At 38.8% G+C, this 16,372-nt stretch overlaps 1 protein-coding gene across 1 annotated transcript in view; it reads left to right on the top strand.

Moving 5' to 3' along the window:
- Positions 1–1,569, top strand: part of Slc44a5 (solute carrier family 44 member 5) — a 267,031-nt gene extending 265,462 nt beyond the window's left edge. Inside the window, exon 23 of the mRNA XM_048351603.1 lies at positions 40–1,569. Coding sequence (XP_048207560.1) covers positions 40–143 — 104 coding nt within the window. The 3' untranslated portion in view covers positions 144–1,569. The remainder of the gene's footprint in view (positions 1–39) is intronic.
- Positions 1,570–16,372: the final 14,803 nt, after the last annotated feature.

Raw genomic sequence — 16,372 nt, 5'->3', positions numbered from 1 at the left:
TTTGCTTTGCCATTGACTGTGTGTCATCCTTCCTCCTAGTGGAAGATATAGAAAGAAATGAAGGTTCTGATTCAAAACCCTATTTCGTGACTCCATCATTAATGAAGATCATGTTGGAGCAAGATACAAAAGATGACAAGTAGAAGAGCCCATTGGTCATCCTCCAGTGGTGTTTTACCTGTTTCTCATCAGCTGGGGCTGTGTTACAGTTATTTCCTAAGCTATTTGGGTTTGGCAAGACTATGCGTGACCATGTTGGCTTGCATTTTGCATGTTTTGTACCAAAGCTTATACTGTAATGTGAAGCCATCTGAAATTACAAAGAAATTGTTAATAACATGGAACATTTTTATACTAAGATCTTTTGTTTTGTAATTCATTTTTAAATAGAGTGGCTTGGATGTTTTGAAAATACTACTGAGTATGTTTAATATTCTTTTAAATATTAGATTAAAAGAAAAAAGATGTTATTTGAATTGATAGCTCCTAATATATTTTTTAAAAGTACAACTGAAAGATTACTTCTGCAGGGAAAATTGGTAAGCAAAGTGAACATTTTTAAAGCTTTCCCCACTCCGTTTGACAATAAACCAATAAAAAAGACTGGCCCACTCCAATCTTTGCTGTCTCTAAGTATAGAGTGTTTCCTGTTCAATAATTGCCAACCATCCAGCCTTTTATTCACTAACAAAGTGCCTTACTGGCTGTTTAATACTACCCAGCTCTTGTGGGCAAGTTTACAAATATTATTTTAAAAAAATTAAAACCTGTGATGTTTAGTGATTAAAAGAAGTCTACTTGTGTTTGTTGTTCTTCTTGCTCACTAACTGAAAACCATCAATGATTTCCCTGTTTGATGTTCTCACTATTAAATATCAGTGATATTCTCACTATTGTGTGGCATAAGCACTTTCCTTATGCCTCTGGCAAAGGAAACTTTGCACTTAGATGCAAAGAAAACAAAACCAACAAAAATCCTGAAAGGACACATGTGGGTTTCTTTTTTTAAAATGTAATCTTTTTTTAAAAATAGTTCTTTAGAAGTAGAGTGGAAATAAGACTACATTTCTCAGTGTTTTACATATTTTAGAAAGAGGAACTTTTAGGAATTACAAAGGAAAACTTACCCCTGGGAGGTGCTCAGAGACCTATCATGCACTGACCAGTGCCATTCACAAAGAGATGCTTATTTTCATCAGCCTGATCTCTGTATGTCATTGCATTTTCTAACTTTTTTATATAAAATAATGGGTTTACTAACAATGTTAACTTTTTATTGTGTGAATAGAAACAGAAGCAGTTTCTAATTGAGTTTTAAATCATTTTACTAGTACTATAAACTTTAATTTCAATTCACTACTTTTAATTCAGTTTGCTACTCAGTCTGTAATAGCATTCACCAGAAAAATGCCAATCACATAACAGGCAAAAGATCTGAGAATCGATGCAAATTACTATTAGTTTATCTATTCTCACATTTTTTTTACACATGACACTAGATACTTTTATAAAACAAAAACTCATGCAAGAGCATAACGTTCTGATATCTATAATTAGTATGCTTCTGCTATGCAGAATTATTAGGAACTGATTGTTAAGATATCTTTGACAACTAACATGTTTAGTGGTTAATAAAAGTTGTTATTTCTTATTTTAAAATGTTTGGTTTGTTTTTTTTTTCCTTTCAATAAAGATTTAGATAATAAATCTGTCTGTCTTTCTTTTTTAAGCTAGGTTTCCCTCATAGGGAATAATTAGCACAGGTGTAGGCTAGTCACAGCAGAGGATCACAAGAGCCTAATAGCTATGCCCCTATGAACGCATAAGATGATGCTAAGTGAAATGAACTCCATGTTATGGAAACGAGTGTTATATCACTGTTGTAATTACTTTCAACATGCCATGTGAAACCATAACTGCTTTTATTGATTGTCCTCTCGTATTCCTTCCTGTGGTCATACTTGTGCTATCACTATATCTCATTTAAATACACTGGATACTGTATATGCTGGTATTAGAGCTAGGGAAGTGAAAGGGAATATCAAAATCGAGAGACAAAGGATAAAAAGACAAATAAGTCCAAAAGCAATACTTACAAAACCATTGAACCAACTGAACATCTCATGGAGGGAGAGAGAAAGGGGGAGGGGGAAGGGGGGAATGAGGGAGGAGGTAACAAACAGTACAAGAAATGTACCCAAGGCCGAACGTATGAAACTGTTAACCCCTGTCTACATCAATTTGACAATAAAATAAAATAAAATATAAAAGAAAGCAAAAAAAAGAAAAGCAACATTTATTTTTAAATTCCATTTTTCTCTGAATATGCATTGCTCAATCAAATAGCTAAAACAAATGAAATTCAAATAATAAAGTTAAGTTAAATGAGTAAAGAATGGACTAAAAAAAACAATTGTCTAGATTAGTTGTTTCTAGTTTCTAGTTCTAAGTTGCTTAGAGGGTAACTTACTAGAGGTAACTAGTAAGGGTCTGCCTCACCCTCACTAGACTATTCCAACTTTCCTAAGAAGAAAATATAAATTTTAAGACAAATTTAGAGAACCTAAAAAGTGTGAATGCTAGCTAACCATAGTTTTCAAAGGTAGGATTAAATGTCTCTATCTCTGGTCTATCTTAAACTAAAATAGCATCTTTTTTGTCTTAGGTTGAATAATAGTTTAAACCTCCAAAATTAATTTTGCATTTAAAGTTAGTGGATTTCTTTCAAAGATACAATCATCTTTGCATTTTCTGTTTTCCATTAAAATCCAACACAAGGTTTGCTAATATAGGTAATGACTCTCTTCTTGTTATGTGAAATAATAGAGTTTGATGTTTTTCAGAAGAAATCCAAATACTTTTGATCTTAAAACTCTTACTTTTTCCTGGGCACTGATGGTTCATGCCTGTAATCATAAGTACTCAGGAGGCTGAAATTGAGGATAATAATTTGAAGTCATCCTGGGTAGGGAAGTCTGTGAAACTCTTATCTTCAGTTAGCCAGTCTGAAGCTGCAGAGAGAGAGATATAGCTTAAGGAAATAAGCACCAGTCTTCAGCCAGACCCTGAACTCAAGCCCCAGTACTGGCAGACACAAAAAAGTTCCTACTTTTAGACAATAAAGCATTGATTTTAATACATAAATTTTATGAAATTAGACTCTGGCTGAATTGGTATTTTTATATGCTTAAAGAGTATTGGCATATCCATACAGTAAAATCTCACTGTGAAAGGTTCTATGGGATCACCAGCATAATGCCACTACTATTTAAGCTGATGCTGGCAGAATCTGGGCAGCAAGTCCCTGTTTCTCTTTAGTGTGTAGCTGAGTAGCACTATTCTAACGTATGCTCTTTCACTTTTACAAGGTGTACCTCAGGAAATTGCTCATAAATTCTAACCAGGCATAGTAGTTATCTGAAGTATTATCTGGTTCTGGATTGGAAAACATGCTTTATAAATCAGTCTTTTATAGGAGGACAAAATTGAACCCAAATCATTATTACAGACCTTAGAGTATGAAATAGTACCTTAACATTTTTTTCCAGTTTCTTGAACTGTTGTCCAATAGATATTTGTAAATGTTCATTTTTTAAAAAAATATAGCCTTGGGATTACAAGAACACAATAGAGCAAATCATTAATGGAAATAATTATTAATACAGTAGATGCCTGCTCCATTAAAAATCAACAGCTTTTTTGATTTATATTTAATTGCACAGGCCTAATAAATGGAGCTATAATAAGCTTAACATCTTCAAGTATTTACTTTTGACAGCTTAAAAATAATAAGGTCTGGGAATGTGCCTTAGTGGTAGAGTGCTTGCTTTGCATACATGAAGCCCTGAGTTCAATTCCTCAGTACCATGTAAACAGAAAATCTGTGGCTCATGTGGTAGAGAGTCTTGAGCAAAAGAAGCTCAGGGACAGTTCTCAGGCCCTGAGGCCAAGCCCCAGGACTGGCAAAAAATAAAAATAAATATAAGAAAAAATTCAAAAAGAAGCATTTTAAGCACATGGCTTATGGCTGAGGTGAAGCCCTCAGTCAGCCTGCATTGTTGTTGTGTTTAAATCATTGTGTAAGCTCATTGTGTCCATAGTTTTTCATTTTGTAAAAATATTCCTCCCCAAGAGCAAATGGGTACCTCCAAAATCAGCATAAAATTTTTATGCTCAATTTTATTGATACAATGAAAAGTGTAGATTTGTTGAGAGGCAGCATGTCTTTAGCAAAAGTTGGGTAGCAGTAGCATAGAAGAAATGAATTGAGCACTGGCAGTATTCTAATAAAAAGCGGATATAAGAGCTCCCAGATTCCAGAGTTTCCCTGGCTGCCACTAGCCCTAGCTCTGCTTGGGAACCTGGGGCCTGGGTGCAAGTTCCTGCCAGTTTCCTGCTCTGTCCAACTTTCTTTTCTCATATTTGGTGATGAAGCAAATCATCTTCCAAACAGTGCGGGGCCCAGCGGCCTGCCACCATCCATTCTGCCCAAACTGTCCAAATTCATTCTTGTGGCTGAGTGACGCTAGGCGGCTCACTGTCCTGTTCTGTGCCTCATCTGCGGTGTGCTTCATAAGCTGAGTCCAGATGCTAACACTCTGTCTTTTCTTTTATTTTGGGGGGTGGGGGGGTGGTCCCTGAGCTTTTTGGCTCAAAGTTAGTGCTCTACCACTTGAGGGAAAGCTCCATTTCGAGCATTTGGGTGGTTAATTAGAGCTAGAGGTTCCTGCCTAGACTGGCTGTGAACCTTGATCCCAGATCTCAGCCTCCTGAGTAGCTCTGATTCCAAGTATGAGCTTTGAGTCCAGCCTCACTCTTATCTTTTTTGTTTGTGTGTGCTAGTACTGGGGCTTGAACTCAGAGCTTTCTGTTCTCCCTTAGCTTTTCACTCAGGGCTAATGCTCCACTTCAGCTTTAGGGTGATTAATAGGAGTCTTTTTGTTGGTGGTGTTTGTTTGTTCTTTGCCAGTCTTGGGCCTTGAACTCAGGGCCTGAGTACTGTCCCTGGCTTCTTTTTGCTCAAGGCTAGCACTCTGCCACTTGAGCTACAGCACTGTTTCTGGTCATTTTCTATATATGTGGTGCTGGGGAATCGAACCCAGGGCTTCATGAATATGAGGCAAACACTCTTGCCACTAGGCCATATTCCCAGCTAATAGGAGTCTTATTTGTCTGCCCAGACTAGCTTCAAACTGTGACCCTCATGTCTCAGTCTTTAAGTAGGTAGAACTACAGGCTACAGGTATGGGCCACAGAGTCCAGCTAATGACTTTTAGTTTTTGGTATTAACTCCACTTTCTTTCTCTGCTGGTACTTTACCACTGGAGCCATGCCATCAGTCTGGCTTTTTGGTGGTTATTATGGAAACCATCTGTGGACTTTTTACTCTGGCTGGCTTTGAACCTCCATCAAGCCCACAACCTCCTAGGTAGACAGGATTATAGGTATGAGCCAAAAACATGTGGCTGTTTTTTTCTTCCAGATAGAGTCTCACTAGTCAGTCCAGGCTGGCCTTGGAACTTGTGATCCTCCCTCTCTCAGCCTCCCCAGGTTAGGGATTATAGGTAGGCATCACCACCATGTCTGGCCAAGACTGTCTACCTTCTTCTTGGACTAGGATTTGTCAAGGGTTTGGAGGAGGTAGAAAAGAAACCCAGGGCTGGGAATGTGGCTTGGTTGTAGAGTGCTTACCTTGCATGCATGAAGCACCCTGGGTTTGAGTCTTCAGTGCCACATACACAGAAAAAGCAGGAAGTAGCACTGTGGTTCAAGTGGTAGACTGCTAGCAGCCTTGAGCAAAAGAAGATCAGGGACAATGCCCAGGCCCTGAGTTCAAGCCCCAGGTCTGGCAAAAATAAAAGTGGGGGAGTGGAGGGGGAATCCCGCCACAGGGGGAAGCAGGTAGAGTGTGTGGCTTTAGACCCTGGATTTAGCAGAGCTCAGTACATTACATTCCAAGCCCAAGAAAGTGGCCTAAGCATCTGACCACTGTGGCTAAAAGGGAAAGGATCCCCTTTTGAAATTCTCTTCTAGCCTGAGGCAGACCGCTGAGGCTCACACAGTCATCCTAGCTGCCCTGGAAGCTGAGATCCGAGTATCTTGGTGGCAAGCCAGACTCAGGCAGGAAAGTCCTAGAACCCCTATCTCCACTTAATCTGCAAAACTCTGGAAGTGGAGCTGTTTCCTGTGGTGGATCACTAGCCTTGAGCAAAAGAACTCAGAGACAGTGAGTGTCTTGGCTCTCAGTTCAAGTCCTAGGCTAGAATAAATAAATAAATATGATAATGATGATTAATAGCTGTACTATTTGTCTTCACTATTAATCCTACAATGGCTAATAGTAACTATTGTTATTAATTAGACAGGTTAACTTTTTTTGTCAGTCATGGGGTTTGAACTCAGGGCCTGGGCACTGTCTCTGAGCTTGTTGCCCAAGGCTAGCACTCTACCAATTTGAATCACAGCTCTACTTCCAGCTTTATCATGGTTAATTGGAGGTAGGAGTGCTGGGGTCTTTCCTGCCTGGGCTGGCTTCAGATCACAATTTTCAGATCTCAGCCTCCTGAATAGCTAGGATTATGGGCCTTGAACCACTGGCTCCCAGAGTATGTTAACAATTTTTAACAGTTGTTGCTTGTGCTTGTATTAATCCAGCTGCTGGTGGCTCACACTTGTATCCTGGCAGCTTAAGAGGTTGAGATCTGAGGGTTGTGGTTCGAAGCCAGCTCAGGCAGGAAAATCAATGAGACTCTTATCTCCAATTATCCACCAGAAACCTGGAAGTGGCCCTTTAGTTTCAAGTGGTAGAACTCAAATCTTGAACAAAATTACACCCACGCCCTGAGTTCAAGACCCACAACAAAAAAATAAGTTCAGGAACAGAGCCCAGGCTCTGATTTCAAGCCCAAGGACAGCCGTGTGCGCGCGCACACACACACACACACGCACACACACACACACACAGTATTAACATAATGACATTGATGATTTATTAATAATGTAACTGACTGGTTCATTTGATTTTAATACTAATGTAAATATTAAAAAAGCTGAAATATCTATATTTTGGTGAGAAGTATCAATGTGCAGGCCAATAATTTCTTGACTGTAATGTAGACTACACCATGTGGTTTCAAGTAATGGATGCTCGGGTCTATTATACACATAGTATAGGTTATTCTGGGTGGATTTACATTACTAAGCAGTGTGTGTCCTGAGCACTTAGAGGTTTTCATCAGTGATGGTCTCCTTGGAACTATGTACTTCTGAATACCACATTTTTACTGTATGTATTATCTATACATATCAAAGATAAATTACTTTTTCAAAGTTACTTCTCATAAACCATATTTTCAATATTGGAACTAAAAGTGAACAGTCTCGTGGGAACTAGCTGAGTTACTTCTGATTGTTAGTGAATCTACCATCACACTTATGAGCCAGTACTGGGGATCAAACTCAATGTCGTTGGCTTTTGTTTGGCTTTTTTCAGTCAAAGCTGGCATTCTACTATTTAAATCACAGCTCCACTTTTGGCTTTTTGGTGATTAATTGGAGTCTCAGACTTTTCTTTCTGGGCTGGCTTTCAACTAGGATCCTCAAATCTCAGCTTCCTGAATAGGATTACAGGTATGAATCACCCGGCATACAGTACTACCTTCTACAAGGCTTAGCTAACAAGATGAAGTTTGATCCACAACCAATGGATTCTCTTAAATTTTCTGTGGCTAAAGGAAAGTACATTCTCCTTGGTTCCTAACTCTTTAATTGCTTGGTAGTCAGAAAAACACAGAACTTGGTGATTTCTTCTTTTATGGTTTCTGTGCTAGGAGAATGGGATCTGTCATGCAATGAATTCCAACCAATCAAGTAGATGTTACTTGAGGTTACTAACATTGTATTTTCATTTTGTTTTTTTTTACCCTGTATATCTACTGCATGAATAAAAATAATTTAAGCAATTGGGGAAATGGTTAAGGCAAGTAAAAATATGTTCTTCGTCACGAGTTCAGAAACATCTCAATGATGGGAGAGCTGCATCAAATCAGGATTATGCATTCTGTATATTAGACTAACATGGAGCATGATTTATGGGAATAACATCTGAGCATACTCTGCTCAGATGAAGGGCCTGATCCCAGGAGTGTCTAGACAGGAAAGGAGTAAAAGTGAAGGAAATATGTTGACATCCAAAGAAGGACAGAAACTATAAAGTAGTGTAAAGTCTCTAGTGAGATTCTAGAGGTCAATGCTATAGAATGCTATAGAATGTGAATGTGGAATGTGTATCCTACAAACAAGTGAGAGAAGGGTAGGTTGGGAGGGTGGGTAATAACGGATGAGAGGAAGTTACAGTGACATTGATCAAGATGCCTTGTATTCATAAACTGCTTTGTGAAAGGCATCTTCTTTGTAAAATGACTTCAAGATAATTTATAAAACCAAAAAAGGAACCCAGAAAATATGAAGCCAGGAATTAAATAAAAATAGTTTTCAGCTCTCTAGTGAACAACATGAAACAAACTTACAAGCAGGTGCAGTAGCTTACTACTGTAATCATAGCTACTCAGAAGTTTGAGACCTGGAAGATCTTGGTTAAAAGCCAACTAAGGGAGAAACATCTAAGCAACTAAATGTCCAATTAATCAATAAAATTCTGGACTGGAGATGTGACTCAAGTTTTAGAGTTCCAGCCGTGAGCAAGAAGTGCATGAGGCCCTGAGCTCAAGAGCACAAGTGCATGCACACCTACCCACCCACACAGACCTGTGTGCATGCATAACAAGAAAACTAACCACATAGATGAATTGGGGTGTAAAAAATAAGCAAAGAATAATGCTTCCAATATGATTTGTGACTCAAGAAATAAAAAGCATCTGTCTTTTATTTTTTATTTTTTGGCAGAGCTTTCATATTAGCCACCGCCTTGCTTTCATGATGAGCTGGCAGGCTCTTTATCTTCTTCACACCTGGATGGGTTCTTTCTCAGGCCTTCTCACTTTAGCCTAATTCTCTTGTTCTCTTAGTTATCTTCCTTTTTTCCCTTTCTGTATATTCCCTTTCCTATAAGCAACTGGATTACTTATTGTGTGGTCTTTAGAAGGAAGTAGAGATGGGAGAGGAGATGGAAGAAGGGAAGACTTCAACAGTTTGTTCCATGGAGTGGCAAGTCCTTGATTTGCATTCTGAGCAATGCTAATGTATTTGATAAAGCAATTGACAGAGTCTGACAAAAGAGCAATGTGGCTGTTATCTTGGGTTTAGAAACAGGCCAGATGAGCTTCATTTTTAAAGTCATCCTGGTACCATGTGCCCATGGGTTAAGTCTTAGGCGAAAATGCAAGCAATCCCCTCTTTCCAGTATTGCAAGGAAGATAATATGATTGTACCCATTAGTGAGGGCCTGGTGCTTACAGAGACTCAGTGCCTTGTAGCCACCAGTGCTGGTAGTATTCTCCTGACTGAGGACATTACCATCCCCTTCCTAGCCCAGTGAGTGGCCAGCATAGGGCATCTCAGTCATGAGAGCCTCCCTCCACCATCACCCCTGCATGCAGGCCAGAATAACTGAGAAAGATAGGATGCTCAGCCTCCTCCTCTGGAACCTCACTCCAAATCCCACATGACATTTCTTTAACATAGCTTGAGCCCTTGATCCTTAATAACAAATCCCTTTTGAGGAACTCAGAAGAACTTCACTGAGCTTTCCACTCTCCTGAGTCATACCTGCTCACTGTTAGCATTCTTTTTATTCTAAATCCTGCCATTAAGCCAGGGTTTTGAAGCCAGAGAATTGGATGGCATTTGTATGGACCTTTAGCCTTTATGTGTTCTCTAATAATACTGAAAACAATAACATTGAAATTTCATGTTGCATAACTGGATGATTGTGGTCTTCAAAACTGAGGCCTTAGATCTTCATTTTATACAGCTGGTTGTAGTTTTTCTCTGCAGACCTTACTTCAGGAGTTTGTGTAGGTCAGTGGAAAGATTTTCTTTATTCTGATTCCCTATATTGGGCTGGAAAGTCAGAAAGCCCCGGGTAAACAGCAGACATTGAGTTTATCTTGAGTACTGGCTACCTCCGGCCTTGTAGGTGTGATATCTGTTTAGTTGAGGCAGGGTAAGATGCCATTTCTACTCTTAAACCAGCAGATAAGAATCCGTGCTTACAAAAAAAAAAATGGTACAATGTACATACTCGGCTTTGGGTCCATATGACTGGACGTTCTTCTTCAGTGAGGCAGAATCCCAATAACAGAACTGCTGAGTGCATGTTAGGTTCCATTTGATGTTGCTATACTGCCTTCCAGAAAGTCTTACAAGTCCTACCAACAACAAGGGAGGCTAGTCCTCACACCCCATCTGTGATGTATTTTGCAGCTCTTAAGGCTGTCAATCTGGTAGATGTAAACTGATATTATGCCATTATTTTCATTTGACTTGTTCTTAAAAGTTGTGGATTTTCAAAAAAAAAAAAAGAATCCGTGCTTAAGAAGAATATTCTAGCAAAGTGTGGCGGCTCCTTTGGGAGGCTGAGATTTGGAAAATCTCTGTTTAAGCTGGCTGGACAAAAACAGACTTTATTCAAAAAATAACAAAGGTAGAAAGTGCTAAAGGTATGGCTCAAGTGGTAAAGCACTGGCCTAGCTAGCCTGCAGCTTTGAGTTCAAACCCCAGTACTGACCAAAATAAAATCTTTTGGTGAGTCCTCACTTAGCTTTTAGTGATCAGAAAAGTCATACTATGCTATGTAAATAATAACCACACGATGTAGATTAGTTATAAGTCATTTTGTCATCTGTATCATGAAGCCCAAAATGTTATATTTTGAATGGAAGTAATCAAAAGAAATAAAATTCCAAGAAAAGCTCCAATCCAATAAAATTGGCAAAGAAAGAGATTTTTAGAATTGTATAATTATATTCTTTTACATATATTCTTTCTTAGACCATCCAGGTATTTTTGGAAGCTAATTTTAGTATTTCTGTGATGGAAGAGAGTACAAAACATATTTTCCAGCTGATATAAAAGTAGATGTGAGGGCTGAGATGTAGCTCAGTGGCAAAGCACTTGCCTAGCAAGTGCAACGTCCTGGGTTCGATTCCCAGTACCAAAAAAAAAAAATAGATGTGAAAGAAAGAAGAAATCTGACACAAAATACACTAAAAATAAATAATATCTCTTTGCATTACTAATTAGTTGCATTAAAATTAAACAATTGCAAAATTTTAATTTTTTTTTCTATTCCTGGGGCTTGAATTTAGCCTGGGTACTGTCTCTAAGCTCCTTTAGTTCAAGGCTAGCTCTCTACATTGTGAGCCACAGCACGACTTTTGGTTTCTTCTGTGATTAATTGGATATAAGAAAATCATGGACATTCCTGCTCAGGCTGACTTCTAACCATGGTCCTCAGAACTCAGCCTCCTGAATATCTAGGATTACAGGCATGAGTCACCAGTGAGATTTTAAAAAACAAAATTGTTTAACTTTTGCTCTATTTTTTTGTTCTACATGTTCGTCTTGGGTATGTAAATTGTTCTTGAACGTGAGCAATTTATATTCCTTACTGAACATGAGCTTCTATGAAATGGTTAGTCTCAAATAATCTTTACTAGATCTTACAAGTAGAAAAAGAAGATAGGCATGATTATTACAAAGCCCTCTGCTTGCCTTGTGTGTATAATGGGTGTTGGGATGTGGGCTTGCATGTGAGAGCATTATACAATGGAAGAATGAGTAAGTCATCAATTGCCATCTCAGAAGCAGCATGGAAAACCTCTTTCTATCTCTTAGTAAGAAGTTTAGCTAGATAGCAACATTACATTAATATTAAGTATAGATGGGCTGGGGTTAGCTCGTGGTACAGCACTTGCCTAACACGTGTGAAGCTCTGAGTTCCATTCTTAGACCACAAAATAAATACTAGAAAGGGAGAAAGACAAGCTGATTTCTGCCCTGCTGTGTGCTCCAAACCACTGAACACACTTATTAGGTTGGCAGCATGGTTTAATGTTTGAGGAAAGAACTCTGCTGACACAATCTTCAAAGGGAAGATCCACTATTACAGCAGCAAAACTATTTGTCATTTTTCCCCCAGTGTGCTTTGGGCTGGGTTCACCATGAAAAAAAAAAGTGCCATGTGTGTTTAATTCAAGCTCCAAGGCATTGCAGTCACCACCCAGCCAACCCCCACCCCTCAAATTGCTATTTGATCCTGGCATCATGAAGATCCCAAGGACATTTGCCCTCTGGAATCAGCTACTTGATTATCAGACACATATAGGTTGACCCAGCCAAAGTCCAAGGGTCCTGGCTGCTATAATCCCAGGACTCAGATGCAAATATGTGCTAATAAATCTTCCCTCATATTTAAAGGAAAAAAATCCATCTTGATTGTAAACACACTTTTTGCATAGAAGGCAATGTAGAAGATTTAAATATAGTTTTTGTCTCTGTTCATTTATTTTTCTTTTTTATTGTATATTCACTATCTTTATGTAATTACACAAAGGGGCTACCATTCAGTGTGTCAGTTGAATATGTCTTCATTGATATCACTCCGTTCATCATTCCTTTTTCTTTTAAGCCCAGAACAAGTCTATGGTTGCCTGTTTATATCTCCTACTGGACTATAAGGTCCACAGGGACACAGACTGTGTCTGTCTTTTCATTTACCATACAACAGAGAATTGTTAAATATTCTTTTAATGAATGAACTGTAAGATGGGAAGAAGATTTTGTGAGGGATGAGGAGGACTGGAATTGTTTTTCGAAGGATACTGCCCATGGACGCTCTCCTGACCAGCTCCTCAACAAATCTCAAGAACCTTCAGGATTATGGCCTGCCACAGCTCTTAGCACTGGTTCTTTCACAAAGGCAGGCCAGAATCCTGAAAGTTCCTTTAACCCCTCTGTACTTCACTTTGACAACAAAGAGGGGGAAAAGAATGCTTGACTCTGGAAAACAGTATGGAAGCTCCTCAAAAGACTAAACATAGAGCTTCCCTATGATCCACCAATTCCCCTCCTAGGTATTTATTCAATAAACCATGAACAAGGCCACGCTAAAGCTACCAACACAACCATGTTCACTGCAATATTGTGTACTACAGCCCAAGGTATGGAATCAGCACAGATGCCCCTCAGTGAATGAATGGATCAAGAAAATGTGGGCTAGGGATATAGCCTAGTGGCAACAGTGCCTGCCTCGGATACACGAGGCCCTAGGTTCAATTCCCCAGCACCACATAGACAGAAAACGGCCAGAAGCGGCGCTGTGGCTCAAGTGGCAGAGTGCTAGCCTTGAGCGGGAAGAAGCCAGGGACAGTGCTCAGGCCCTGAGTCCAAGGCCCAGGACTGGCCAAAAAAAAGAAAATGTGGTATACATACAGAATGGAATTTTATTATTCCATCAGAAAGAAGGGCATTGCCCTATTCATAAAGAAATGGAAGGCTTATTATATTATATTACTAATTATATTAAAGTAAGCCCAGTCCCAAAAAACACAGATTGCACGACTTCCCTCAGTTTTGGTAATTAGAATGTGCCTATAAATCTACAAATAAACATACTGAATGGTAAATAACAGAAAAATTACCCTTGGGCATGATAAAGTAAACAGGACTCTAAACCACACACTTGAAACCAAAAGGGGATATTCTTAGAAAATCACAAAGCACAATAGCTATGTGCATATGATCATATAAAATGTAAAATGAACTCCAAGAAATGGAAACTTTTTTTGTTGTTTTGCTTTTTTCTTCTCTGTAGCTGTTTTTTTTATTTCTGTATATTTTGTCTTGTATGTAAATGTGTCTATTGGGGAGGGTAAAGGAGAGCACAGAAACGGTGGGACAGAAAGTGAACAAATGCAGCAGTGATACTCACTAGACACTATGTGGAAAATGAACTATACAACTTGTGTGGGAGGGAGCTCAGGAAGGAAAAACTGGGAGAAAATGAGGGAAGAGGTAACACTGTTCAAAAAGAAATGTCCTCATTACCTAACTTACATAACTGCAACCCCTCTGTATATCACCTTTACAATAAAAAATTTAAAGAATGGGATTATATATATATATATATATAGGGATTATATATATAGGGATTATATATATATATGATCATATATATAGATAATCATATATATGCTTGTTGCAAGGCAGTTTGTCTGGAGAGGCAGAAGTCACTGTCATAAACAAGCTTTAAGCACACAGAACAACACCTTCCCATCTTAGAGGATAAGGATTTCCTTGTAAGTGGTAGATGTATTGAGAGCCTCAATCAAGAAAGTCTCAAAGGTAAGTTTGGGGCCTCAAGTCCCTGTTTTCCTTTGAGGCTCTGCAGAGTCACTTGTGTCAGTGAGTAAAGAATGCACAGGTGATGGCTATGAATATTGAAAAGGAAGGCTATCAAATGCAGGCACTGAAAGTTGCACTGGAAGCAGGTTTCTAGACAAATCCTCATGCTGTTTACTTAACAATTATCCTATCCCCAGATTCATAAACTCCCAGAACATAATTGTGTACCAGATCAGACTCAAAATTCCTTTGTTCTAGGACTCCACTACAGGCAGGAGTCCAATGGACTTGCGGTGGAAGCCTCAGCATTCTCCTCACCAGCTCTTCAGCAAATGCCACGAACCACCAGGATGCTGGTGTTATAACTTGGATTCTACCACAGATATGAGCAGGATATCTTACACAGAGGCAACATTCAGGAAATGTAGGTAAATAAAGAAGAAGTGAGAGAGATGCCCTCAAGGTACCAGGCACTCTCACAACTGGCGAATAGTTCAATGCTGTATGAAGCTGTCTATTTTCTTAAATTTGCTTCATATTGTAAGCCTATAGAAGTTTAAATAATTACTAAAGGAGTGATTCTGCTCATTTTTTTCTAAACCACTCTTTTTTTATGCATCCCCTCTAGGAGCCCTCTATCCAATGACAGAGATAAGAGACATATAAATATAAAATATAGAGAAGATTGTGAATCATCACAAAGTAAACAAAGTACCAGATACATTTGGAATGGAGGATGAATATCAGGGAAATAGAAATGTTGTGTGACCTATGTGGTATGTATGGCATGTCTTCAAAGAGTTATAAGATTTTTAGCACAAAAAATAATAGATGACATTTCAAGTATAGCCACAGTAAAGCATGAAACAAGGAAGTGAAAAATGCATGTTTAAAGCAACTATTGACATTGAAAATTGTCTAGTTAGATACATGGAGTGCAGATAGGAGATTGTGGGAATCAGTACAAAGGCTGGGATTATACAGTGAAGATATTTTAGTTAATATCAAATTACATAAACCATGATACTTTAACAGGGAAGACACTAGCAAAGCTAGCCTCAAAAAGGACTTAAAAAAATCATTATCCCAGGGCTCTCATTTGCTCTTCAAAGTGTGATGGGAACAAACAACTTTGGTATCACAGGATCTGTCAGAATATGGAATCTCTCAGGGCACCAGTGGCTCACACCTGTAATCCTAGCTATGCAGAAAGCTGAGATCTGAGGATCAGTGATCGAACCCAGCCCAGGAAAGAAAGTCTGTGAGACTTTGATCTCCAACTAACCACCAGAAAACTAGAAGTGGGGCTGTGGCTCAATGTGATAGAGGATTAGCCTTAAGAAGAAAAGCTCAGGGACAGCACCAGGCACTCAGTTCAAGCCCCACAACCAAACAAAAACAATGACAAAAAAGAATATGGAATGGCTACATAACTCAGACCTACAAAATCTGCATTTGAACAGAACCCCTAGGTGATCCTGGTACACAGGATAGAAAGCTGAGAAGAGCTCTATTTACATAAAGAGGGCAGAAAGGAGAGAGGTAATGTGCCAAGAACATTTAAGGCACCTGAAGCTTTTTGATGGAGACTAGGAAAATAGTGGGGCCATTCTCAAGAATATCATGAGGAGAGGATGTTAGGCTGATGAGAAAAAGGGAAGGTGAGCATTTGCTTCTACAAAGAAAGGGAGGAGAATGCAGGAAGACTTTAGACATGTAGATAGCCAAAAGGCATTTGGAGAAGTATAGTGGAACAAAAATAAAGTTCTCCTGCATCTTATCTCAGCTACAGAGGTATGTGGATAAAAAAAGGAAGCAATCATCTAACAAAATAGCGCAACAAATCCACAACTCACCAGGATCATAGACAACTTTTAGTTCAACCCTCTCCTGAGAATGGAAGAGAGAGCAGTGACTTTGACAGCAGACTCAATAGAGAAATAACTACATTCTAAGTCACCTGACAGAACCCAGAGTTCACACAGCTTTATTGTTATCCTAATAATTACATACTGTAGGAACTACAAATAGTGGGGTAAGGTTCAAGAAACAAACAGTTTGAAATCTA

This window comes from Perognathus longimembris, chromosome 7 (genome assembly GCF_023159225.1).
Source record: "Perognathus longimembris pacificus isolate PPM17 chromosome 7, ASM2315922v1, whole genome shotgun sequence".
NCBI classification, from domain to species: Eukaryota; Metazoa; Chordata; class Mammalia; order Rodentia; family Heteromyidae; genus Perognathus; species Perognathus longimembris.
The sequence above is the reverse complement of the archived record's forward strand: the minus strand, read 5'-3'. Positions and strand labels throughout refer to the sequence as shown.